Source organism: Culex pipiens, chromosome 1, assembly GCF_016801865.2.
Source record: "Culex pipiens pallens isolate TS chromosome 1, TS_CPP_V2, whole genome shotgun sequence".
Classification (NCBI taxonomy): domain Eukaryota; kingdom Metazoa; phylum Arthropoda; class Insecta; order Diptera; family Culicidae; genus Culex; species Culex pipiens.
The window spans coordinates 112,918,325-112,946,304 of NC_068937.1; the positions used below are offsets into that span (position 1 = coordinate 112,918,325).

Below are 27,980 nucleotides of genomic sequence, written 5' to 3' on the forward strand. Positions count from 1 at the left end.
AACCGTAACCGATGAAACGATGAATAACAAAAAACTAACACAACCCAATGCATTAAAAATACCCAAGTTAACACTCCCGAAATCCCAAAATGAACTCGCTACCACACGCTTGGTTCATATCCAGTCTCTCACTCTGATTGCTCCAACCTCTTGGAGTTTCAACTCTCAGCACAGCACTGCTCTTCTCGCCGGAATAACTGCACCCATGGCACCCAGGCCACGATTCTGTGCGTTCATCCGTCCGCCCATCGGACCATGAATGTTCAGTTCCAGCTGTAACCTGGTCGCGTGCGGACGTGTCCAATCTTTCTCCGACAGGTTTACTCCTTCTTTCTTCGGAATCGTGAAACCGGGACCGCGGAGTGTGATTCACCGTTTTCTTACTGATTAAGAGGTGTGTGTGTGTGTGCGGCGTTGTGGTTTGGGTAGCCCGCTCTCCCCTAAATCCGTATTCAGGAAAAATTACCAGCGTGGTGGAAGCGGTGATGTGTTGCGGCCAATTAGGGCTAGGGAATCCCCCCTTCCAGTAGTAGAACCGGAAAGGGCGCGGCAGTACGGTTCTGCTGCACCACACCGGAGGTCACGCCATATGCTGGCTGTGTGTGTGTGTGTTACGACGACGGTGCGGTTGGGGAAGACCATACAACAGGATATTCGGGGGGATGACCCCGCACGGAGAAGAAGAATCCAGTAGCTGATTCAGAATTAATTTGGGAAACACAGTGTGTGAGGGTGGTCCAGATGTCGCGGGATAATTACTGCGGGGCAAACACGTGCGCCGGGTTCCACCAGACAGGACCGTCTCTAATTGGATTAAAGTGTTCAAAGAATACTTTGAAGAAGGACTCCAAGATGATTTAACATTACAGCATCACACCTTCTTCGAAACTTCTCCAACAAAGAAGCGAAGGTATCCACCTGCTTGGAGGGGAGGTCGTCGGACCGGCAGGGACGGGGGTTTTCTGTCGAAAAGGCAATTTTCATCCGTCTAGACGACGACTACGACGACGGATTGCCTTTCTGATGGGCCTCCCCCCACCAAAAGAGAATTAGAAGGATATGGGATGGGAAGATGTTTTTGGGAAAAACAACCCACCTACAAGCGGATGCTGCGACTGTCCTTGTTGGATTGGGTGGGGTGTAGTCTCTTTCTCTCCCTCTCGCTCTCTCCGCCAAGAAGACAAAGAACTGTGCGTCCAATGTGGGAAAAGTGGGTGTGTTTTGTACTGCTAAGTGTTGTGTTTTGAGGATTTTTTTGGCGACGAAAGAGCAGTATACAGTGAGTCAAATATTTGTCCGTACCCCCCCGTACGGGAAATGTTTGTGATATAAAAGTACATAAAATTCGACTAAAGTGCCATGTTTTATACATCAATCGACGCGGCAAAATGTCCTCTTTAAGACATTGTCATTGGATTTGCAAAAAACTTTTTCTTGAAAAATACAAAAATTGTTTACTGAAAAAAGTTAAAAAAAGAGGTCAAATAATTGTCCGTACCCCCTAGTAAAAGTACAAAATCTGATCGATTTAAGTGAATTCATTTATGAAATGTTGTTTCAGTGTCAAATACTAGTACCTTTAGCCAGTTTGTGACAACTTTGAACTTCTGATAAGTTTGTTTAGTTAATTTATATTAAAAATTGGATTAAATTTAGTTTTTTAAAGTAAAACTTATCAAAACATTAGTTTATAAACAACTATTTTTATAAAATTGCTATTTTGTGTTGTAAGAGTCTCTATTGAACAAGTTTCAACAATATTTGTTCAAAATATACATTGTTTTCATCTTTTTTATTGACATTTTTCGACCAAAAATACTGTTTCGGAACAATACCGTTAAACAATCCGGATTGTCCCGGAACCGGTTCAACCCCTCGGAGGGAAATTTTGTGGTGATCAGATAGAGGACAAAAAAACCCACCTCTTGCAATTTGAAGCATCCAATTTCGTCCACTACAGCCCGATTACGATTCCCTAGTCTGAAATTTGAAATTTTCAAATTCCCCAAGCAAAACATTCTGACCCAGAACGGTACAAAAATTCTCAGCACGGAAAGTGAAAATTTCAAATTTCAGACTAGGGACTCGTTTCGGTATTTTTGGTCGAAAAATGTCAATAAAAAAGATGAAAACAATGTATATTTTGAACAAATATTGTTGAAACTTGTTCAATAGAGACTCTTACAACACAAAATAGCAATTTTATAAAAATAGTTGTTTATAAACTAATGTTTTGACAAGTTTTACTTTAAAAAACTAAATTTAATCCAATTTTTAATATAAATTAACTAAACAAACTTATCAGAAGTTCAAAGTTGTCACAAACTGGCTAAAGGTACTAGTATTTGACACTGAAACAACATTTCATAAATGAATTCACTTAAATCGATCAGATTTTGTACTTTTACTAGGGGTACGGACAATTATTTGACCTCTTTTTTTGACTTTTTTCAGTAAACAATTTTTGTATTTTTCAAGAAAAAGTTTTTTGCAAATCCAATGACAGTGTCTTAAAGAGGACATTCTGCCGCGTCGATTGATGTATAAAACATGGCACTTTAGTCGAATTTTATGTACTTTTATATCACAAACATTTCCCGTACGGGGGGGTACGGACAAATATTTGACTCACTGTAGCCAAAGGAAAATACACAACATTTGTACGGACACGGATTCGTTGAACCGTGGAAGGACTTTCGAGTGGACTTTGTTTTGTTTTGGAGAGATGGACAAGGGTCGATGTTGAGCGATTTATTTCTCAAGATGAAATTGAGATCCCCTCTCAAGTGATGGTAGAGGATTCTTTCTTGAAGATATTTGATCTGGCTCCAAATAGCTTGCGGAACGAGATGAGTTTTCCTTGATTTTTTTTTGTTTTTAAGAGAAACCAAAGATGAAAAATAGCTATGCAAATTAATTGAAGTTTCTTGATCTTTTTTAAGGGTACACAGCAAACAATAAAAAGAGCTTACGGGACGAATTCTGAAATAATTTGAATATTAAAATTGTCTTGTAAGTAATTTGGAGATGGTACTTTGAGAGATAAATCAAACATTATATCGGTAATTCTCATAATTTCAAAGGCACCAAAATGTATGCAACAAATAATTTTTTTAACAATATAAATTTGGTTCAAACAGAACTCACTGCCTATAAGTTAATTACGACATAATATTCTTATTCTTACATTAAAATATACAATTAAAACACAAGAAACTTGAATCAAAAATCAATCAAAAATTGATCCCAAATAAAAAGCAGACAAACAAACAAATCAGGTTTTTTTTTATTCAAATTCATATGAAAAAATACTCATTTTTTAAAGACGTTGTCCAACATTATTTTTAGATTTAATAAAAAATAAAATAAAACAAAAACGAAAAAAAAATACCAAAAATAATTCCCAAAAATTACAAGTTTAGAAATTTGCAGCAAAGCTAAAAGACACATGTAGCAAAATATAAACAAGTAGCGTTAACTTGTTTTTTTATGTGTTTTACCTTCTACAGCAAAATTTTCAAAAAACATTTTCCAGCAAAGGATAAGAAAAATGTTTCCAGCATTTGGGTGTACAATATTTCCATATTTTTGGATATGAGCAATTCCAGCTCAAATCAGGAATTTTTCTGGTACTTTTGTACCAGAACTTTTGTTTCAATGAAACTTTGTAGACATGATATCCTAGGCCTATATAAGCCATTTTTGTGTATATGGAGCCAGTTGCACTCGATAACGACATTTGAGAAGGGCGTAAGGGTTTTAAATATTTTTGTATTTTGTAAATTAACTATTGCTGTACTATTGCATCGTATCAAAAAGTGGTCAAAGACAAACTTGTAGGAAATTGGACGAGCTTTTTGAAAAAATACACTGAAAGAAAAATACACGCCAATTCTATGAGATTTTTCAACTTTTAAGTTTAAAAGTTAAATTTTAAGGTGATGTCACGTTTTTTTTTTCGCTCAAAATTTTTGTGAAAGTAGCCTAAAATGTGACAAAAAGACTCACGAAAAATTCAGGATGATATGTCTCTCCTGAAAAAATACAAAAATCATTTACTAAAACTGTTTTTTTGAAAAACAGTCTAAACGTCAAAACTTTCAAAAACCGATAGTGGGAATCGATTTTCCAGACAATTTTACATAAAAGTCTCCATATTGACCATTGTCCCATGTCCAATCCTTGTGAAGATACAGCGGTTTTAAAAATAAAAATGTTGAAAAAATAGGTTTTTAGAGTTTTTTTTGGCAATTTCTATATGACAGACTTGATTTTTCAGTCTCGGTAATATTTTTACCGGAAAGCGCGTCCAATTTCTCATAATTTTGCAACCAGTTTTGTTAGGGTTTGTGCAGGGAATCATGAAGAATAATATATTTCGATTTGAAACACAGTCGCGCTGCAAACCCTCAATTACTCAATTTTATTTTAGTTGCAGAAATTTCAATGAAATAAGCTACTTTTTTTTCAAGAGAAAAATCGCTGACACCAATATTCATTTATTTTTTATTTAAATTACTGTACAGTCCAGACTCGATTATCCGAAGGCCTTGGCAAAATTTCACGTCGGCTAATTGGAAATTCGAATAATCACGTTTTTTTGTTGTCTTATTTATGATTGTTGAGCTTGAGTATGACCCCTAAATTTCTCTAAACTGATTTAGAATTTTATAATCCAAGATGGCGGTCAAAATGGCGACGAAAATATGCATTTGTTTATTTAATAGGCAATCAAACATTCAAATTTGACTAAAACTGGGTCGTAGAATTCGAATTTGATGTTAAAAACAAGAAAATAAATATAAAATCTCAAATAGCCAATTTAATCACCTTTCTTTTGCGTCTAAGACAGCTAAAATCGGATGAAATGACGCGGAGATATTATTTTATATTATTATATTATTAAAAGTGCTTTTTGCGAAAAATGACGAAAATTGCCATTTTACGAACCACCCTAGCACGAAGTAGGTCACCCTAATGGCCAAAAAAAAATACGGGTCTATTTTTTTTGTCCAAGGAACCCCCAGAAAATTTTGAGCCCGATCGGAGAACTTTTTTTTAGGCTCTTTTCAATTGGAATTGCTGCATAATTAAGTCCGTGACAAAAAAATAGGAGCGATTGGTTGTCAACATTGAAAAATATCTAGAAAAAGATGTTGAACCAAATTAAAACGAAGCATCAGCACGCTAAATAAACTAAATTAAGAGTGAAATTTTGGGTGAATAGTCTGAAATACATGTTCTTAAACACCCTTGTCATGCAAGCATCGAGAGCTGTCTCTCCATTTTCATTTGTTCCGGTGCATAAAACGTACATAAAATTCCCATTTGATGATTGAAAAATTCACTCCAAAGAAGCGTGGTCATAAAAAAAAAACACTTTTCAGCGGCGCGTACAAATTACCCAATTATTTAAGCGTTTTTAAAATCACTAAAACTAGCACCATTTCTCGTCCAAATTCTAACACCAATGAAAAAACATCCATCAAGAGCACAATTTTCACGCCTTTTTAATTTCCCTTTGAACGATATGTGTGTGTGTGTGTGGTTCCTACAATTCCTCAACGAACAACACGGGACTAAATTGTTCAACATCATTTCCATGCTTTACTGTTTTTTTCCACTCTCTTTTATTCTCTGCATACTCCTTTTTTTCCACGTCGTCTACGTTGTTCCGTTCTGACCCATTTTTTTGATTGTAAAATTGTTTTTGCTCTCAGTTTCGCCTCTTTGAGCAGCTTCTATTTTGTTGATGGTGTTGTTGTTTGAGCGTCTGTTCCTACCCACACTCACGTTGCCAATTAATCTAGCGGAAATGAGAGCTGAATTCTGCGTGTTGGGGGCGGCTTTGGGTAACACTGCTCAAACACGTGGAGAAGCCACCTCACCCAGAGGGCTCAGTCAACCCGAACGAATTTGATCATCATCAAAAAGGCGTGTCGCGTCGACAAAAAAAATAATAGTGGAAAAAGTTGCTCCAGACTGGGTGACATAAAACACAGAGTAATGTCACTGGTCGCTGTGACTGTGCGTGCTCTGCACAGGCAACAGAGTGAATGTACGCGCGCCGGAAGTTAAGAGGGAGTGTCGTCGCCGTCTGGGTGCGATGGGAGATGAATGTGTGTTGATTTGGGGAGCACCAGTAATTGAATGCAGTAATACGAATTAAAATAATTTAAATTGACGCTGCTGTCATGTATTAAACCTATTTTTTTAAATTATTATTTAGAGAAATTTTAGTATTCTATTAAAAACTCAACAACATAAGACCATTTCATATTTTGTTTTGAGTTTTTGTTGCTATCATCTTTAAAAAATTCTTTGAAAAAACTCAGAGGGCAAAACAAATGATTGACTAAAATTTAAATTTTGCATTGAAAAAACTGATTGTAAACAATTCAGTATACATGTTATAACACTGTGCATTTTTCATCACATTAAGACTGTTTAATCTTTTAACAAATTTAGGACCACAGGAGAAAAAAATCGTAAATTTTGCATTTTTTTTACAGTATTAAAATTGTGATTATGTAAGCATTTTGTAAAACTTTTTGTTTAGAACTATTTTTTATTATTTTCTGGCTTGAAATTAGAAATAAAGGTTTTTTTGCAACCACCTCGAGCTTGGCTAGAGACGAGGGATATTTTTTTTATATAAAAGTGGGACAGTCCAGACTCGATTATCCGAATTTATTTTTCGTATTTTTTTGTTTTAACATCAAATTCAAGTTCTGCAACCCTATCTAAGTGGAATTTAAATAGTTGATTGACTATTAAATACCTTTCAATATTTTATCACCGCCATCTTGGATTATTTTTTGAAAATTATTTTAGCGTAGTTTGGGGGTCATACTAAACCTCGACAATCAAAAATAAGCCAACGAATTTTTTTCGGGATTCGACTATTCAAAAAACTTCAAAATATCAATATAAATTTAAGTGCAATCAGCTGAAATTGATCTAAAATGAATTCCCCTGCGTTTAAAATCATTTTTAAGCATGTTTGGGTCGATTTAAACATCTTTTGAAATTTTGAAAATTATCGATGTTTAGTATCGCAAAAAGTTTTTTTTTTTGCCTATTTTTTTGTTTTCGTCAAATCTATTTTTTTAAACTAATGATTGCAAAACAACTGAACTAATGCAAAATGCATTTTAAAACACTTTTTGCATTAACATTTTGAGACTATGGCTTGTTATTTCAATTTTTATACATTTTTTATTTTTTTTACCTTTCATACAAAAAAAGGTTTAAGGTTTGCTTTTGGAAAAACGCTTTTTCAGAAATCTTCAAAAAATCGTGTCCGGCGGGGAATCGTCCAAGAAAAAAATCCTATTACTAATTTGTAGGTTATGATGCGCTCTTTCGATTGAATTTTGGCCCGAAACCAGGAACTCAAAGCCTGATTTATTAGAGCACTTTTTCTAAAATACTTGTGCGATGTCTGTATCCACTCTTAAAAATTTGTGTCTTCCGTCATTGGAAAACCGCTCGTAAAACCCCAAATTTTTATATTTCAGATTTGTAGCCGTGGGTCGGAGACGAACATTTTATTTTTCGATTCACAATTTTCAACCAGTAAATGTGGTCAAAGCCATTTTAAGAGGTATTTTTTGGACAATTTTACAGATAACAGTTTCAAACAAAAAGCCATTCGAAAACATGCGTCATAAACTGCTTGGGCCCAAAATTTGAAGCTTTTTCAAAATGTATTTCCAGAGATAGAGCCATATTAGTGTTTTTCGTCTTATTTTTACCCTATTTTTTCCTATTAAATTTTAGGTTTCATACAGAATCATACACTGAACATTAAATTCGAAGTCCCGGCTCGTTCTCACTCGAAAGATCGACAAGTCGTCAAGTCGAAGCATAAACGCCAGCACATTTACGCTTGCGCGTTTTACGCTGCGCGTGAAAGTGTTCTTTCTGGCTTCTCATAATAGATCGACAAATTGCAATATCGATGCATATCTTTCTAAGTTATTCATAGACTAACATTAAAGACTGAGTACCCTTTATTTTTTTCTAAAAATGTCAATCCAATAAATTTTTCTTAATCTTTAAATATAATTATCTTGCGACCCATATAATGCACTTCTGAATTTAAAAAAAAATTGCATTCTAGGTTTAGTCTAAAAAGATTCGAATCTTTAGGTCAAATTCTCACTGGGTGGTATCATTATGTGAAAAAAAATCGCATCTAAAGAACAAGCAAAAGAGCGATATAATACGAATATTTCTTTTCAATTCTGAGTTGCAAATCTTTCGCGACCCAACTTACGCTCTTTGCGAAGGGACAAAAAAATAAATCTAAAAAAAGCAAAAGCTTATCAGAAAATCTCCTACATCATGCATCAGCCTCATGGAGTCAGCAAAACGTAGTGTAAACAAGGTGGCTTCAATTTCATATGTGCCCCCTCCGATTGCAATGCTTGGTTTTCCCTGGGCAATTTTCGCTGACAAACACAGCTAAGAAAGCAAAAAAAAAGTTTGGTCCTCCCCCAATGTATCGTCGTCTGTAGGGTGCAGTTTCATATTTTGAGGCGGTTTTATTTTTGGTCATTTTTGGAGTTGAACATTTTTGGACCAGTGTGCGTAAGATGGTGGAAAATGTGTAAAAAGTAATTTTTCCAGGAAGTGCATACAACTGCAAGTGGCCTTGACCTGCTTTTCGCCATGTTTTGGGGTCGGATATTGGTTCGGAAAAAGAGCAAGAGAGAGAGAGTGAGAGCTGTCCTGGTGACCCGAAGTAAGTGACGTAGGTTCTCACACTTCAATTTAGGTCACAGAATAGTTGTTCTCGTTGAAGGCACAAATCTCTAGTTTGGTTATGTGATATGGTGAACTGATAATTGGAAGTTTTCGTATGAGGTAACGATTCGCTGAATAAGTAATCTAATGGAATTCCAGGCAGAACTCCATAATGGTCATAAGACCCAGAAATTACCACCGTTGGGTAACCGCAGACATGCCAGAGTTGTGGTCGTTGTGATGATGGCCATTGGGTTGGCCATGTGAATTTCCAAATATCCAAGCGAGCTCATCCCAGTGCAGAGAGTACGAAAAAGAACACGTTGGATCAACAAAACCACAAGATTGATAAATTATTCATACATTCATTTGATTGGAGTTGTGTGTGTGTGTGAGAGACCACATTTTGTATGCATGCAGGTAAATGTCCTCGTGCCTTAAACCTACTGCAGGAGCTAAATATAGCTCGAACCCCGAGAGGACGAGCCCCCTTTTCGAGTTAGCTTCTAGCGAATGAACGAAACGTGTATTTTTAGTTGCCTACCTTCGGGCCAATTTGTCGTGTAAATTGTTGATGAGCCCTTCCGTTTCCTTTGAAAGGGGCATTTGAACAAAGACTGCTTCTGCTGTTGAAAGGCCAAAGGTTCCAGGAAGGGCCCATCAATGTCGCGACCAAGGGACGCTACACTAGCTTGTTGCATAACGCTAGGCGCCCCCTTCTGATGACGAGGTCGGCCATTAGGCGCCGCCACGATAAAATTATCCTGTGATTTCCAGACTATAAATACCTACAACAAACGCGGACGAAAGTGACCTCCACGATATTGCTTTTTTCCTTCGTGTTAAAAGGGGGAGAGAGAGGGCAATCAGTAAACTGTGACGCCCTCATGCCGCCGTGGAAAGTCACTAAACCGTGGAGTATCGGTTCGATTTTTTTTCCACTGCGGCTTTCTTCGTACACGTTGATTGATGGGAGGGCCCAACCGGTAGGCTCCACGCATGACACCAGTTTTTAACTTTGTTCCAGTACGACGTCAACTTTCGACCGGGACGCAGCGACTCCGCGAGAGATGTCCGACACGGAGGAAGATTCGGTCAGCTCGGACGGATGGCCCATCAACGAGGACTGGCTCGTCGAAGTGCTCAAGCAGCATCACGAGGTGCGGTCCGGGATACGAATTACGGACTTTAAGGTGAAGCAGGGCTGCCAGGACGGCGTCAACAACCTTAGCGACATCCTGGCGGTGGCGGTCGAGTACGAGTTCCAGCACGCGCCACCCCAGCTGGAAACGAAGCACCTGGACATTGTGATAAAGCTGCTACCGCAGGACCCGTTCAGCAGGTTCTTCGTCACCGAGGCCCAGTTCGATCTGCGCGAGATCAAGTTCTACACCCAGATCCTGCCCGACCTGGTCGCGTTCCAGGAGTCGCACCTGTCCAAGGCGGACGGGGCCAGCATGCTGGTGTCGGTGCCGACCTGCTTCTACACGCAGTACGCCCCGGCCATCAGTCCATCCCAGGGCAGTCCCGAGCCGCCCGAGAGCATTCTCGTGCTGGAGGATATGCGGTCGCTGGGATTTAAGGTTCGTTGATCACCATATGCACTCGGTGGATCGAGCACTAACAGAGTAGGGGGAGAGGGGGTAATATGCACCCCCTAAGGGGAAACAGTGATTTCTCAACCATTACAGCATTACTGTGGAAGAATTTTGTTCGATTTTCTAAAACAACTATTATTCTTCGTCATCCATGTGAAAAAAGTTTTAAGAAACCTCAAAATTGTTTGAAAATATCAAATTTTTAAAAACATTTTTGATTTATTTCAAACAACCTTGCGGGGCAATATGCACCGCAACATTGGGGCAAAATGCACTACAACAACGGGGCAAAATGCACCACAACATGGGGCAAAATGCACCGGGTAAAAGCAGTTTTCACTAGTCACCACTAGATGACACCGCTGTTTTTACAAAGGAGCTTCCCAGCGGTGCATTTTGCCCCGACCACGCTTTTTGCAGAAAATTTAATTAAAAATGCATTTTTTGATGTTTTTGGACTCATCTATCTACAGAATAATGAAAATTATGGCAAAAACTATATACCTCAACACTTACAATATCAATAAATGCTTTTTATATTGTCCAAAAATCATATTGAAAGTTCAATAAAAATTAGATCAAAACACAACATTTTAAAGTTTTGCAAATAACTTTGGCTGTTTTTATCCTACCATGCTCAAACTTTTCCAGCATAGTTTTACAATGTTAAGCTTCCAATTTCTATGATTTTTTCCCGGAAAATTCTTCCAAATACCGAGAAAAGCAGGGGGTGCATTTTGCCCCGGGGGTGCATATTACCCCCTCTCCCCCTAATTTTTATTTTTAGGGTGCCAACTTCACGGCCGGTTTGACCGTGAGCCAAACCGAGGCCGCCATCCGGTCCGTGGTGGCCATCCATGCGCTTTCGCTCGGTCTCAAGCTCAAAAAGAAGGTCGACGTCAATGAAAAGTATCCGGTAAGTGCGATAATCTTTGAAACCCCGTTCAATGGTAGATCCAAGCATTTGTATTTTTCAAGTGTAGGCTAATGAAGTTTTTCATGTTTCAAATATTTATTGCAAAAAATATAATTTCCATACATAAGTTCTTTAGAATGAAAATAAGAATAATGAATGATAACAATAAGCTTAAATTTCAACAAGTTCGAAAATCTATGTATTGTATCGAAGTTTATTTTTATTGTTTGACATCGTCAAAAATTATCTTGAACCTTTGGTGAAAATAAACAAATTCAGTAGATCAGCGCCAGTCTGACTCTCGACTCTCTGCACAGTATTTTTTTGTTTGTAAATTTGGAAGTAGAGCGTCCAGTTTCATTTTCCGGGATTTCCTGGAAAAAAATATTTCCCGTTTCCCGGGAAATTTGTAAATTTCCCGGGAATTCTCGAAACTCAAGCGGAAGTATACATTTTTCTAACTTCTTGACCCATTTTTTTTTATTTACAAAAAATAATAATAAAAAAATGAAAACATTCAATTTTATTTGATTTAATTCAATTTCATGTTCTTATAACTTATTAGTTCGTCTGAAAATTTTACGTCAAGGTATATTTCAGATAATATTAGTTTCTGACTTGGTTTCTGAAACTTTTACAACTGGGATCTTGTTTATTTGTAAAGCAACAAAAATTACGATATTTTGGAATGAAAATTAACTATTATAATTCTGGTTAGTTTTTTAAACGAAAATTGTTGTTATATCATCTGAAAATATGATACCTCTTTTTGCCAAGATAAAAATTAAGTTTTTTTCACGATTACGTTTACCATGGCCAAATTGGATGAAAATTGAAAAAAAAAATCATTTGAGGCTTCAAAGAGGGTTGTGCAAGAAGAATTTGGTGAATTTGTTTAAAAGTGTTTACAGTTTAATATAAAGAATTTACACTTGAGCTAACAAAGCGTAAGCGGAATTAACATGAAACAGCGTCTAAACTACTTTTATTGCTTTGAATATTCTTTTAGCCGAAGTTTTTTTTTAAAGCTAAATCACTAAAAAAACTACGTCGTAGAAGGTGTACAAAAAATGCAAACATATTTAAAAATCTAGCTCCAAATATTTAAAAACTTTGAGTTGTGATTTCATAAAAGATATATTTTTAGTGAGAAGGCAGTTTTAAGGTGAATTCAATGCGTAAGATTTGTTATGGAAAAAAGATTTGTCAACAAATCCATATTTTCTTCATGATTTTTTTTTCTCATTTCAACGTCATCTCAACATTATCATGTTCTCTCAAACTGTTCACAAATCCATAATTAATTGCAATTTTATGGTTTTGAAGCATGGATTCATTTCACTCGCTGTCCAAACACTGTGATTAGAAAAATAATACTGCACAAAAAATACTAATGATTTTTTTTACAACACTGTTGTACGAATTGCAAGCCTATAAATTTAAAATATTTATATGTATTTTCTTGATTTTTTTCTGCAAGCGGTTTAGGCATTAATTGACCCTCGCACTAATTTTGATCATTAAATTGTTATTTTATACAATTTTGTTGAAGAATATAGATCAGAACAATTTTCGATAAATTTTAAATTTCCCGGGAATTCCCGGAAAATTTGTTAAAAATTTCCCGTTTCCCGGGAATTCTGTAACCCCGGAAAATTGGGCACTCTATTTGGAAGGTATAATTTCAAAACCTTTGTTTTCTTATAATATTTGGAAAGTACAAAATAAGGCCTGGGGTTTGTTTTAAGGCTCATTTTATCAAAATGCTATTTTTCCTAGATCAGTAGTGTCCCTACCAATGACTTGTACCTATTACAAAGTATGATTTAACTTTTAGTTATTTTTGTTGAGAGCTTGTTCATATTTTATTGAGAAATAAATACATAAAAGTACTTCAAAACTTATAAACAAATGTTTAAAAAAAATGTCCATACAAAATGTAGTGATATTGTAAAAAAATAGTATTTTTCATCTAAATATTTTTTTTTTTCGTAAAAACGATCAAGTTTATAGAAAAATATTATGATTTAATCTTAAAATAAAAGCAAATTAACATGTTGTTTCATGCATTGTTCCTCTTGCCCCAAAGGGTTGTTCGTCTTGCCCCACTACACAGAAAAAAAAAACTTATGGTAATATTCATCAGAAAATGGTGACAGATTTTGTGACAAAAAAAGTGTAATATTACATCAGGAATTGGTGAACTTTCATCAGTTTCTGATGAATATTCATCAGGTTCACATTTTTTGAGTAATATTACTCAAAAAATGAGTAATATTTAACCAACCAAATTTTCAACATTCAAAAATTCAACTTTTTTTTGCTGTGTAGTTGAGGAGAACATACGGAAAATCAAAAAAATTAAAATCAATTTTTTATATAAAAAACAGGATTTTTTAAAAAACTTGTTCTATCAAAGTCTTAGTCAAGACCTGGAATAAGATGATTATAAAAAAATCTGACAGTAATTTCTCAGTCCTTTCAAACTGCATACTTCGGTTGTCTTTATTCCTCGATATTTTCTCTTGCTTGAAGAATCTCTTCCTCGACGGTCCCTTGAATTCTATTTGCTTTAAATATCTATTCCGGTTGTCAATAATTTCACTTTCTCATGGCTTGCATAGACACTTTTCTTTGAGAAACGAAGCTTTGAAGGGTGTTTGACATTTATTTGTTTTTGTTTGCTGGACGTTGCCATGATTCTCTCCCATAGCTGGTTAGCAAGAAAAAACAAATTTCAATCGAGTCTTCATTTTGCATCGTTCTGTAAACTGATGCTTCTCTTGCTCGACGGTCCCTTGGATATTGACAACTAGAGAGTTGACTGTAGTTTTAAAAGTGAAAGGAACTCAATTTTGAATTGAAAATTGTAGGTAATAAGAAAATAACATTCAGAAAACATTGAATTAATGTAAATTTAGATTCAAGATACCCGTAACTTTTCCCAATCTATTAGCAAATTTGCTTAATTATTTTTTTCCCGATTGCCCAACTAGACCTTGGATGTATTTTTTAATGCAGCAACTCCAAAAATGATGTAGAAAATTATAATTTTGACAAGTAAAAATTTGAAACTAAAAAAACTAAAATCTCCAAAATATAAAGCAATTTAGGGACCATCCATAAACCACGTGGACACATTAGGGGGGGGGGGGGGGTATGGCGATTGTCCACGATCCATACAAAAAAGTTTTTTTTGTATGGACAATTGTCCACGAAGGGGGGGGGGGGGGTAAAAGATTCTCAAAAAAAGTGTCCACGTGGTTTATGGATGGTCCCTTAACAAAAAACAACAATTTTTTTTAAGGTATTAAAGACGATGTCGAAACATAAGCTCTTGAATATTTAAGAAATTGAATTCAACAGTAAATTAATTCAAATTTTGCCTTGTCCAGTTCCTCTTCCAGACGACCCGCGCCACCGAAAGCTACCAGCAGCTGGTCGAGCAGGGCATGCCTCAGCTGACCAAGTTCCTCGAGACGAAGCCCGGCTACGAGAACGAGCTGAAGGCGCTGAACCGGATCCGCACCCGGACCAAGGAACTGATCGAGACGCTGCTGCAGCCGATCGAACCGATGGGGCTGATCACGCACACCGACTTCTGGTGCAACAACCTGCTGTTCCGGGCCGAGCAGGACGGCACCGACAGCTGTATCGTGCTGGACTGGCAGATGGTCACGTACAGCCGACCCACGAACGATCTGGCACTGCTGCTCATCTCATCGATTCCGTCCCAAATCCGGCGCCAGCACGGTCCCCGTTTGCTGGACTTGTACTACAATCTGCTCAAGTCCAACTGCCAAAAGCTGGACATTGACATCGAGGCCGACCTCGGCTACAGCCGGAACAAGATGGAGCTCGAGTATCGGTAAGTGTAGCTGGGATGTAGACAAGTCGTACCAAAACTATTCCGAGTCCACTTTTGTTTTAGACAATCCGAGTTGTTGGCCCTGCTGCTTTGCATCGGATCGATCGACATCGCCATCGGGAATCCCGTGGCCGAGCAGCGTCTGCTGGACGTCCTGCGTGACTTCAACGACGAGGGCGTGCTCAATTTGGAAGGGTGCCTCTAAGAGCCCCGAAAGAAGAAACGGTGTTGTTTGTTGAGAAAATTTGAGCTGATAAAAAGCTAGTGTTACTGAAGATACTATTAGACTAAAGAACAAGAAGAAATCTCCATCTTTCAAATCTAAACTTTATATTGCTACAACAAAAGTGTTACACAATGCCCCTAATCAAAGAAACAGTCAATCCTAATCAAATTTACGAAATGCCTTTTCCGTAAAACAAAACAGTGTTAATTACCGAGCTGAACGTAGATTGTATAAAATCGCATCCATTCTAACCACTCAACGGAGAAAAAGCAAGCAAACATTTGGTTTCAGTTGCTCTAAACACGGTGCGTGTTAGTTCTTTGAAGTGTGCGCGCGGAATCGCGCTAAACCCAAGTCCATTAGAGAATATCGAAAGGTTGAATCGCCGAAATGTTTTGATTAAGTAGAAATTACAAACACACACACACACCTACACAATTCGTAAACACACATACACACACGAAACGCAAATGATAAACGTGAGATTGCTGTAATAAAGTGAATAAAATAAAGCACGGCGGCCGCGGCAGTGGGTTGCGTTGTTGTAATGATTGTTCGGCGTGAAAGAAATTTGTTCCATCGTGTATAAAGGAGGTAAAACAAATTTTGGCGAAATTTAGAACTGTTTAGCAGCAGAGTACACGTATTAAGTGGTGTTGAACGACCGAAAGCGGTTTTTGTAATGCAAATGAGGCAATTTGGAATGGGTTTCGACTGGCAGGGGTGGGATGTTAGAGGTGAAAGTAATTAGTTTGAGGTTCGTTGGACTCTTGTAGTCATTTAATGCGACTTGATCGATGTTTTACAAGAAGTTAACCGAAAAGGGTATCTGTCCAGGAGAAGATTTCAAGCTGTTATAACTTATCTGGTAACGATATTCTCTTGGTTTTTGGTATTTTTCGAGACAAGATTTTTCCAATCAACAAGAGGTTAGGTCGTTAGCTCAGTCCAGGTGTAGGAATCATCGGCTCGATAGAAATACTGGTCGGCAACTGGACTCACAATTTAAAGGACTTCAGTTTGAATCTCAGATTGGATGGGAGCTCAGGTGTAGAAAGAGATTTGAATTGTCTCACCGTTTCAAACCTTCGAGCACAAAGTTAGGCCCAGTATAGGAACATATACCCTACTTGGTTAATCCCTATTCTGGTATTAATGAAAGAAGTTAAAAATACTACGGACACTTAATAGAGTCAGGGATGCCCAAGTCAACCAGCTCTTCCTGAACCAAAATACGTACACAGTTGAGGATTTAATATTTAGTTTTAGAATTTGGGACTTCTAGTAATAATAACACGGTGAGGTATTCACAACTTTCTAAATTTAACTTTGATATCAGATCGCTCGTGACTTGCTCGCTTTAAGGTCGTAGAGGTCGTTCAGGGTCCAGAAATAGTAAATTGAAATGAAAATATAATCACGATTTGTAAAATCGTTTTCGAAGAAAATTGATCATCATTATAAAATATTCAGTATCAAATTCAATTTAACGAATTTCAGCACCAAAAGGAATCAGCATGTGCCGGGTGTTGAGTTCTTCAAGCTACTGAAAAAACTTTCAATCTAAATCAAATGCGTTTAAAAATGTATAAAATTTTGTGGTACAATCATTGATAAATGACGATTTCCATAACTTTACAAGGAATGGGATAATCGTTACCAGAAGGAATCAGCATGTGTATGGCACTATTCTCGACAACTTGTAGAAGGAATTTAGTCAAACTATTAAAAGCGACTCAAAATTTATATCTTTGAACGAAAAATCGTGACAATGATGGAAGTCCTCACGTTAATACTGTTATTGCGTGTATTGCCCAAAAAGACACGCGGCATACCAGCCTCGAATCGACGCGCCGCACTTTCGGCAAATGGGCGCTGTCAAGTCCCACACTGCCCGTTTTGTTTTTGTTGATCTTCTTCTTCGGATCGCTTGCCATTGTTGCCAAGTATGTTTTTTTATTGCGCTAAAGGGCGTATTAGACTATCACAAACATACAATCAAACGCGCAAATATTTTTTTTTTTTTGAAAGTTTGACAGTTTGCCTGGGGAAAACTGTTGATAGAAACTTGCTTGCTCACTTCCTATTGAGCTAATTTTTACTCGATTTAAATTGAAAACGCTTTCTATGAGCTGTCATTGAACGTCAAAGTGTTGATATGGCAACATTATATGCACGATGGAGTTAGATGTTGTTCCCTTACATTTTTTTTTTGCGAATTTGCCTCTACCTACCTAGTTTGACAAACTATCAAATGTAAAAAAGGTGTGAGTTTGTTTGCCATAGTCTAATAGCTCCTTAAAAGTGCAGAAAATCGCTTGCAACAATGTCTATGGAACATTCTGAAATGCCGCGCCGCGTGTACCATTGAGAGAGACGGACAACAAATTCAATTTATGAAATGTCACGTTTGCTTTTAGCAATAGTATCGCTTTGAGTGTATACGCATGAACATTTCTGAATTAGGATTTTCGCAAGTGTTTGATAAACGGGAAAATAATCTCAACTCACTGGACATCTAACGCCCTTGCCCTGTTCTATCTATTTAAACTTTGATGAAAAAAATTTTGTTCAAGAAGTTTGAAAGGAACGGAACTTTGACATTGAACTTTTACGAAGAGGCAACCCCAGAAAACTTTCCATAGTTCTTTTAAAATCCTCGAAATATGATATTAGCAAAAAAAAAAAAAAAACATTAAATAAAAAAAAGTAGTTATTGTCAGAATTCAATTCCGTACTAATCCGTTTTATACGTAAAATCCCCGGCCTGCTGAAATCCGCGAAGAGGGTTAAAAATTAGGGATGCCAGTTGAAATTTAAAAGTATTTGCAAATTTGTTTCAGAATTTTGCAAAAATCTGCCTCCGTGAGATGCCAATATTGTTGAGCAATTCTCTACGAAATCGGTCTTTTTTCTTCAATTTTAATTTTTGTATTTTTTAATCTGACTGAAACTTTTTTGGTGCCTTCGGTATGCCCAAAGAAGCCATTTTGCATCATTAGTTTGTCCATATAATTTTCCATACAAATTTGGCAGCTGTCCATACAAAAATGATGTATGAAAATTCAAAAATCTGTATCTTTTGAAGGAATTTTTTGATCGATTTGGTGTCTTCGGCAAAGTTGTAGGTATGGATACGGACTACACTGAAAAAAAATGATACACGGTAAAAAAACTTGGTGATTTTTTTTATTTAACTTTTTATCACTAAAATTTGATTTGCAAAAAAACACTATTTTTAATTTTTTTTATTTTTTAATATGTTTTAGAGGACATAAAATGCCAACTTTTCAGAAATTTCCAGGTTGTGCAAAAAATTATTGACCGAGTTATGAATTTTTGAATTAAAACTGATTTTTAAAAAAAATCGAAATATTGGTCGCAAAATTTTTTCAACTTCATATTTCGATGTAAAATCAAATTTGCAATCAAAAAGTACTTTAGTAAAATTTTGATAAAGTGCACCGTTTTCAAGTCAAAAGGGCGTAATATTGAATGTTTGGCCCTTTTGAAATGTTAGTCTTGATTTTAAAATTTTGAAAATATTTTTTTCGAAAAGATCGGAAAATTTCACAAATGTTTCATATATTAACATTGAAAATCGGACCATTAGTTGCTGAGATATCGACATTAAAAAATGGTGGGCTGTTTGGGTGAGACTTAGAAAATATCAATTTTCTTGTTTTTAAACCTTTGCATGGCAATTTCTCAGCAACTAAGGGTCGTATCAACAAAGTCCGAAAAAGCAAAATGTAGAGAATTTTCTCAGCTTTTCAAAAATATTTTTTTCAAAACTGGGCAAACATGTGCACTAATTTTAAAAAATGAAAAACTGCGACTATTTTCAAAAAAGTCACTTAAATATGGCTATAACTTGAAAACGGTGCACTTTATCAAAATTTCACTAAAGTACTTTTTGATTGCAAATTTGATTTTACATCGAAAAATGAAGTTGAAAAATTTTTACGACCAAAATTTCGATTTTTTGAAAAAATCAGTATTGATTAAAAAATTCATAACTCGGTCAATGATTTTTTGCACAACCTGGAAATTTCTGAAAAGTTGGCATTTTATGTCCTCTAAAATATATCAAAAAAAAAAAAATAAAATAGTGTTTTTATGTAAATCAAGTTTTAGTGATAAAAAGTTAAATAAAAAAATCACCAAGTTTTGTTACCGTGTATTGTTTTTTTTCCAGTGTAGTCCATATCCATACCTACAACTTTGCCGAAGACACCAAATCGATCAAAAAATTCCTTCAAAAGATACAGATTTTTGAATTTTCATACATCATTTTTGTATGGAAAAACGAAACTATTGGCACTACGCACCCCGGGGCATGGCCTTCCTCTAACGTGGGATTTCTGCTCCAGCGCCTCTGACGAGACAGGAGAAACCGGGACCGACGTTTTACTTCACCATCCGATAGAAGCTCAGTGGATAAGGCGGGAATCGAACCCGCGTCTCATAGCATCATCGGGATCGGCAGCCGAAGCCGCTACCCCTGCGCCACGAGACCCACACCCACACCCCATTTTTGTATGGACAGCTGCCAAATTTGTATGGAAAATTATATGGACAAACTAATGATGCAAAATGGCTTCTTTGGGCATACCGAAGGCACCAAAAAAGTTTCAGTCGGATTAAAAAATACAAAAAAATCGAATGACCGAAATCCTAGAGAACTGCTCTGTTATCAAAAATTCAAATTCTTTTAAAAGCACATTAAATTTTAGAGACAAAGCGAATGGTTCTGGGTTCGATTTGTAATACATGATCTCAGTCGGGGTTCAGCCTCCCGTCCTTTGGATTGGTAAGCAAAAATGCTATCCACTTGACTATGGAGCTTGATGAGTTTAAGAAGGACTGAGACTGATACATTTGAAACCCAGAATCGAAAGCGAATACAGAGAAACCTCTTTTTACGCGGTGCGTTATGTTTTCCTAATTTGTCGATTTCTCTGAAACGACGCAACATTTTTACAATCTTTTATAATCAATTTGTAGATTTTGTTCAGATCTACAAAACGCTTTTTGGAGCTTGTAAAAATATTGTATGAATTTAAAGAAATCGACAAAAAAAGCGTAACGCCACCGCGTAAAAAAAGGTTTCTCTGTACAAGTTTGAATACAAGTTGAATTTCAGAACTATACATGATTTGCATAAACAAGCTAATATAGTCTGAGCAAGTAGAATTTTCCCAAAAAAAGTTGAAACAAAATTGAAAGCTTTTCCATTAGAAATGAAAACACAGGAAGAATCCGAACTAAAATGCAAAACAGTCGTTACCACTCGCTTAGGGTGGCTCATTAGACCATTCACCTTCCCAAAAACCGTCCAACTCCGAGCGAAACTAACTTGAGGATACCGTGGAGATTTTCCCTTATGCTGTTGAAAAAGGAGAGCATCAACAATTCCCGTCATTCAAATCCCCTATTGTTGTCCCAGGTGTTTGTCATTGTGTTGCGAATCTAGTTTTAGTGGCAACTTGACCTTGGAAAATCATCGCATAAATATGACGAAGTCCAGAATGCAATCCGCTAAATTCACCGTTTTTAAGCGAAGCGATTTGTAAACATGTTTTTTTTTTAAATTATTGGTGCTTTGCCTTCCATGAATTTCACAAATTCACGTTACCCTGTTCCCGTTGAAACAAGTCGATTGACCTTTTCCAACATCCAATTTCCGAGTTAATTTCGGTTCACCGATCCGCAACAACTTCAATGCGATTTTGCTCCCAATCGTCTACGCACTATCCCTCACGTTATATGATTGCGAATGCCACTTACCGACGCCGTAACGCCTCCCAACACGGCAAAGTTTCGTTTGTGCTTCCCGGCCGTTTTGTACCGGGTGTGAATCTTCCGCCCGACCCAAACCGGAATTCCTAAAACGGCCACAAAAGAGCAACATTAGGGGGGATGCGTTTACGCAGATGGCATAAGGTACCACCGACCTATGATCATGGCAGGCACGGCGATGCCGGCGACCAGGGCAATCCCGAGCGGGGCCCCCACCAGCGTTCCCAGCTGCCACAGGAGCTTCTTTTTGCGCGACCATGGCTTCTTGCCCCAGAAAGTGCAGCCGGACGGGCTCAGGTAGTGCAGATCGCTGATCTCCTTCATGCACAGCCAGCAGAACTCGGACCCGCAGATGGCACAGACCATGTGGTTGCAGGAACCGTCGTCCATCTTGACGATCAGCACCTGGCACCGGGGACATGGCTTGATGTCGTCCTCTGTACCAAGAAAGAAGAAGGAGAAAATAGCTATTAGTTGGAGGTTCGCGCGCGCGCGTATTAAATATCGTCGGATACGATGATTGATGAGAGTTGAGTAGGATGTTGTGAAAACTTCAATTAGCGCTACCCAGTTGAAACGAGATGGAAGAAGAAAATTAAGTGATGCTCCACGTGCAAAGGTCAAACTAAGAAAAATAAAACTGTACTACTGATGGGGGTGAAGAAGACAAGACAAGACAGACAGGACGTGCATCAGTGTTGCTAACCGCAGAATGTCACCGGAAGCCTTCTCTGTGGCTTCGTAATTGGCGAATGAGAGACTTGTTGAGTGCGTCTGAGAAGAAGTCTTACAGCGGAAGATAACATCTTCTGACCTTGGCTTAACCCTTGCTATGCTCCAAATGATTTGATACAAATAAAAATAAATGATCTCTGTTGGAAAACTTTGCAACAAGATGCAAAGTTTAAATATAGGGTCAGGGGGGGGGGGGGGGTTGGGGGGGCAGAATGGCCCGTCTTAGTAAAATGTGCCAAAAACCATAGAAAAACATACAAATTTATGAATTCAGTGTAGTAGGCTTATGCTCTGGGATGTTCCCTTCAATGTTGTATACTTGGTTGATGATTTTTTTTAGCTTAAAACTATTTTTGAGCCACTTAAAAAAAAGTTTTTTTCGGCTACGTTTCCTGGGTGCGGGGCAGAATGAATTAAAAATTAGAAAACAAGCCATTTTGTCTAGTAAAACGTTGAAGGGAGATAATAAATGATTAAAGGGACATTTCGAGAGCAATTCGCTGAGATTTCGGTTATTCGATTTTTTTTTTGTATTTTTTTATCCGGCTGAAACATTTTTGTGCCTTTGGTATGCCCAAAGAAGCCATTTGGATCATTAGTTTGTCCATACAATTTTCCATACAAATTTGGCAGCTGTCCATACAAAAATGATATATGAAAATTCAAAAATCTGTATCTTTTGAAGGAATTTTTTGATCGATTTGGTGTCTTCGGCAAAGTTGTAGGTATGGATAAGGACTACACTGAAAAAAATGATACACGGTAAAAAAATTTGGTGATTTTTAATTTAACTTTTTGTCACTAAAACTTGATTTGCAAAAAAAAACAATATTTTTAATGTTTTTAATTTTTTTATATGTTCTAGGGGACATAAAATGCCAACTTTTCAAAAATTTCCAAGTTGTGCAAAAAACCGAGACCGAGTTATGAATTTACGAATCAACACTATTTTTTTCAAAAAATTAGAAATATTGGTCGCAAAAATTTTTCAACTTCATTTTTTGATGTGAAATCAAATTTGCAATCAATAAGTACTTTAGTGAAATTTTCATAAATTTTCATTTTTCATTCACCGTTTTCAAGATATAGCCATATTTAGGAAATTTGTTTAAAAATAGTCGCAGTTTTCCATGTTTTTTTTTAATTAGTGCACATGTTTGCCCACTTTTGAAAAAAATATTTTTGAAAAGCTGAGAAAATTCTCTATATTTTGCACTTTTGAACTTTGTTGATACGACCCTTAGTTGCTGAGATATTGCCATGCAAAGGTTTAAAAACAGGAAAATTGATGTTTTCTATGTCCCACCAAAACAACATACCATTTTTTAATGTCGATATCTCAGCAACTATAGGTCCGATTTACAATGTTAAAATATGAAACATTCGTGAAATTTTCCGATCTTTCCGAAAAAAATATTTTCATTTTTTTAAGTCAAGTTTGGCCTTTTTAAAATGTAGTATTGATTTGAAAATTTTAAAAGTATTGTTTTCGGAAAGATCGGAAAATTTGAAAATCGGACCATTAGTTGCTGAGATATCGACGTTAGAAAATGGTGGGTTGTTTGGGTGAGACTTAGAAAACATCAATTTTCCTGCTTTTTAAACCTTTGCATGGAAATATCTCAGCAACTAAGGGTCGTATCAACAAAGTTCAAGAGTGCAAAATATAGAGAATTTTCTCAGCTTTTCAAAAATATTTTTTTCAAAAGTGGGCAAACATGTGCACTAATTTAAAAAACATGGAAAACTGCGACTATTTTTAAACAAATTTCCTAAATATGGCTATATCTTGAAAACGGTGCACTTTATGAAAATTTCACTGAAGTACTTTTTGATTGCAAATTTAATTTTACATCGAAAAATGAAGTTGAAAAATTTTTGCGACCTATATTTCGATTTTTTGAAAAAATAGTGTGATTCGAAAATTCATAACTCGGTCAAAAGTTTTTTGAACAACCTGGAAATTTCTAAAAAGTTGGCATTTTATGTCCCCTAAAACATATTAAAAAAAGTGTTTTTTTGCAAATCAAGTTTTAGTGACATAAAGTTAAATTGAAAATCACCAACTTTTTTTTACCGTGTATCATTTTTTTCAGTGTAGTCCTTATCCATACCTACAACTTTGCCGAAGACATCAAATCGATCAAAAAATTCCTTCAAAAGATACAGATTTTTGAATTTTCACATATCATTTTTGTATGGACAGCTGCCAAATTTGTATGGAAAATTATATGGACAAACTAATGATGCAAAATGGCTTCTTTGGGCATACCGAAGGCACCAAAACAAGTTTCAGTTGGATTAAAAAATACAAAAATTAAAATTCAAAAATAAAAGATCGATTTCGTAGAGAACTGCTCTCGAACATAATTTTCATGAAGTTAGACCACTTTTATGAAAATAGTCACTTATCAAAACATACATTTTTGAAAATAGTTTTAATATGTTGAAATAAGACACTATTTTTACAAATAAGCATCAAAACAACTAAAAAATCAACTAATGCTGCATTAAACGTGATTTGTGAAACTCCCAGGAGCGACATAATCCATATAACCCAAATTTCATAACTTTTGATTGTTTATATAAGGCAGGAAAAGGGTGGTCCATTCTGCCCCCAAGAGGATTATAATTTAACACTTCCACCACCAAGCCTCTAAATAATTTGAGGTTCCGTTGTTGTTTGATTACCTTCGTAATAGCTCTTGGTAACATTATAAACATTGAACAAACTTTTTCAAACAATCTCACTTTCAAGAAAGCTTATTTAAGAACCTCGTTTTCGGTGTGGTGATGTTTTTTGGCGTCTTTTATAATTGGTCTTTTATAGTTGGTCTAAATCCATTCTAAAGCCCAAAACCAAGGGTGGCCCATTCTGCCCCCTCTGCCCCTATGGCAATCTATTTGGCTTTGGCAAGCTTTGGCCATCAAATATATGTTCGTTTCGTTTTCGTTTTACGGAGCAAGGTGGGGGGCGCGGCCTCAAGTCAGTCCAAGTCCGGTTTCTTGTGGAAAAAAGGGTAGTGGCCGAACTAGTATTGCATACCAAATGAACACCACCGGAAGATATAGGGGATCGGGAGGGGGAAGGTGAAAGAAAATTAGTGTAGGTGTGAGTAGTAAGAATTTGGATGACTTGAGCAGTTACGTTAATCTAACTTTAAAACTGAATATAGGAAATCTGAAATTATGATTCAATCAAAAACTCAATTGAGATTTATACAAAGGGAACCTATGATGTATTTCAAATCTAAAGGTAATCAAATAAATTAACTGGAAAATGAAAGATGAAAACTAACTTGTCAGGGGCATTTTTTCTGGACCCCGTCCTGTCGCGTCCGTCAGTAGTCTTGTCGTACACTGCAACTAACTTTAATTTAACTAATCATTTATGTCCAATTATTCATTTCAGAAAAACTAACTAACTTGAAACAACAACCTCAACTAAACTGTCTGAAAGTAACTTGAATCTCAAATCCCCGAAATTTTAATTACAAAGCCAAACATTTCTTTGCCTATTTTTAAAACCTGTCTTGCTGCTTCCAAAAACAATAAACATTAATGAAACGTTCATATTTTACAAGTTGAACACTCGTTGTTAAGACGAATATTTCGTGCCTTCCATTTCATTAGGGCACACAAGCTCTGCAAACAAGAGTGTATCCCTATCATATATCTTATGTAATTTGAGTGAAAGAGACACAATCCTGTTCACACCTGTGTGTCCTTTTGAAATGTTAGGCTCTATTTGATCGTCAAAACTCCAGTAGATCCTCGATTCGCAACAATGATCGATACAACCATAATCCGAAAACCGTTAGTTCAACAGATTAACGAATTTTGTCCGATATCATTTCATTTTTGATTGATCGAGACTCTATGGATTTTTTGACAATTCAGAATGGTTAGTATACCACTTCAATTGAAATCAGAAATTCTGATAGCATTACTAAACTGGCTTACACATAACTGAAGTCTGGAATTATTAAACAACCTAGAAAAAGTTACAAAAAAACTAACTATTCCTCCCCATTATCAAACAGTTTTAAACCTGTTTCTAACAGATTTTACAAACAAGAATATTGAGACTCGAATAAAAAATTTCAATATCTTGTAATTTTACATATTATAAAAGCTGTGATTTCTATCAACACAAGTATATAAATATAAAATAAATGTGTGATATATATCAACATCGGAAACCATCTTGGCAAATAGCCCTGAAACGACGGCAACGTGTGGTTCCATCTCCAGGGGCTTTGGCCATCAAATATATGTTAAAACTATATTGAAATAGTAAATTTGATAAAAAATACATTCAGAACAGTTAAAAGTTTTTCAAATGGCAAAAAACGTGTGAGGATAAATTTATTCAATAACAGGTTTTTTTTTTAAACCTATTTTATGTTCTTTAGGAGGTTGTTTTCCAGGAATTATTGGACAAATCTTAAAATTAAAGTATGGCCACCCCAACGTCAGTCCAACTATAATTTGATGACAACTATTCAATTTTTTGAAAGTTAAGATATTATGAAATGATGGTTAAATGTTAGAAGTCCCTAATTATAAGCATAAAACCGAACAACTGATAGCTAATTGATGATTAATGCTTAACACCTGCTGACACAGCACTTAACATGCGCAAAATTACTTATAATTAATCGATCAAAGTTCCACCCGGCTAAACGAGGGTTAACAAGGTGTAACCGAAAGCCACCCGGGCGATCCATTCCCTCGCCGGCATGTGTGGCTCTGTGTCAGCGTAAAGTATTGAAAAGTCATTATTTCGACCTTATTTTCATTACGCGGGGTCGCCCCAAAGTAAAAACAACTGGCAAAAGTCGTGATCCGGCGGCAACACAGCGCCACCGCCGAGGACGATAATTGAGTAATTTAAAAAGCAATTGATTTAATCGTCCCAAGGTGGAGACACTTTTTGCTCGGAGGGGGCCATCCTCGCGGAACCCCCTTCGGGGGAGAATTCAAGGTTGCGCCTCAAGTGTCAGCTCGGGACGTTTGTTTTAATTCAGTTGGTTGTGTAATTACAAGCCGGCGTGCGTCATTCCCCGGCAAGTGGGTGATGATAATTGATGCCCTGGGGGTAAACAAGTCGTGGAATTCAGCTCGGGAATGCCATACGAAAGTATGGGTCTTAAGGACTAGGCATGCGCTTTCCTGGAGAAAAAACAACATCAACAACTCTCTTACTATGGTGTGAATCTTGGCTAATACTACCGGACGGTGCTCTGGTGGGACTCTGCCGGGAAGCTCGGGCCGCGTCGCACGTCTGGTCCGGGTGCCACTCGGCCTTGCAGTGGTAGCAGAACTGGACGTCGCAGCCGGGCCGCTCGCAGCGTATCCGCGGACAGCTGGCACAGCCGGTGGCGACGACGGCGTAGCTGCAGTCCGGCCCGGGACACCAGCGCGAGTCGGGATCCGCCAGCAGTACTCGACGCACCATAAAGTCTTCGTATTTGGTTATGGCAGCGGGGGACGCCTTGAGCAGCGTTTGGATGTCAGTCGGGTGCATCGATTCCGGACACTGCGGGCAGCTGATGTCCGTCCGGCTCTCGGATATCTCGATCCTCAGGTAGTTCTCCAGGCAGCTTCGGCAGGCGTAGTGTTTGCAGTTGAGCAGAGCGTAGAACTCCTGGCCGACCGGGACCGTGTCGTAGCAGAGGGGACATTCCTCCGGTGATTTACCGGCACCGGCTGTGGCCCCCGCCGCCGAGCCGGACCCGGCCGTGCTCTTGCTCTGCAGACTGCTGGACGACTTATGACTATTTGGCGTGAGTTTCGAGGTGGATGTGCCCCGGTCCAGGTTGCCCGGAGAGTTGGCCGAATGTTGCGAAGTGGAATCGGAATTGTGCTGTGTGCGGGGGAGAGAGAGATAGGAAGAGAAGAAAATAGTTGTAGTTGAGCTAGTTGTTCAAGGTTTCGAGGTCAGTGAAGCGTTTAACTCCACTTAAGCGATGGCTGGGGCGAATCAAAGTATAAATTAGTGTCGGCTTGCGGTGGAAAATGTGACCGCCCCGAGCGTTATTGTGCCGGATCATAAAGTGCATCGATTGACAGGTTTTTCGA

The 27,980-nt window shown here is 37.3% G+C and overlaps 2 protein-coding genes across 4 annotated transcripts in view; one reads left to right on the plus strand and one right to left on the minus strand.

The window, feature by feature from the left end:
- Positions 1–27,980, minus strand: part of LOC120432530 (E3 ubiquitin-protein ligase RNF19B-like) — a 117,912-nt gene that overhangs the window by 25,644 nt on the left and 64,288 nt on the right. Inside the window, exons 3-5 of one of the 2 annotated variants that reach the window (XM_052706810.1) lie at positions 27,105–27,765; positions 21,317–21,598; positions 21,150–21,247 (exon numbers count right to left, since the gene is read on the minus strand). In XM_052706810.1, coding sequence (XP_052562770.1) covers positions 21,150–21,247; positions 21,317–21,598; positions 27,105–27,765 — 1,041 coding nt within the window. The remainder of the gene's footprint in view (positions 1–21,149; positions 21,248–21,316; positions 21,599–27,104; positions 27,766–27,980) is intronic. The other variant, XM_052706811.1, reaches the window with a different exon arrangement.
- On the plus strand, positions 249–16,713 carry LOC120432532 (uncharacterized oxidoreductase dhs-27-like). Of its 2 annotated transcripts, none has more exons than XM_039597756.2 (5): positions 249–394; positions 9,779–10,334; positions 11,137–11,265; positions 14,661–15,133; positions 15,197–16,712. In XM_039597756.2, the coding sequence occupies exons 2-5, from the start codon at positions 9,822–9,824 to the stop codon at positions 15,336–15,338; spliced, it is 1,257 nt and encodes a 418-aa protein (XP_039453690.1). In that variant the 5' UTR covers positions 249–394; positions 9,779–9,821; the 3' UTR covers positions 15,339–16,712. The 2 variants fall into 2 exon arrangements, with proteins under 2 accessions (XP_039453690.1, XP_039453689.1); XM_039597755.2 differs by lacking the exon at positions 249–394 and adding an exon at positions 8,608–8,871 and having other exon boundaries at positions 15,197–16,713.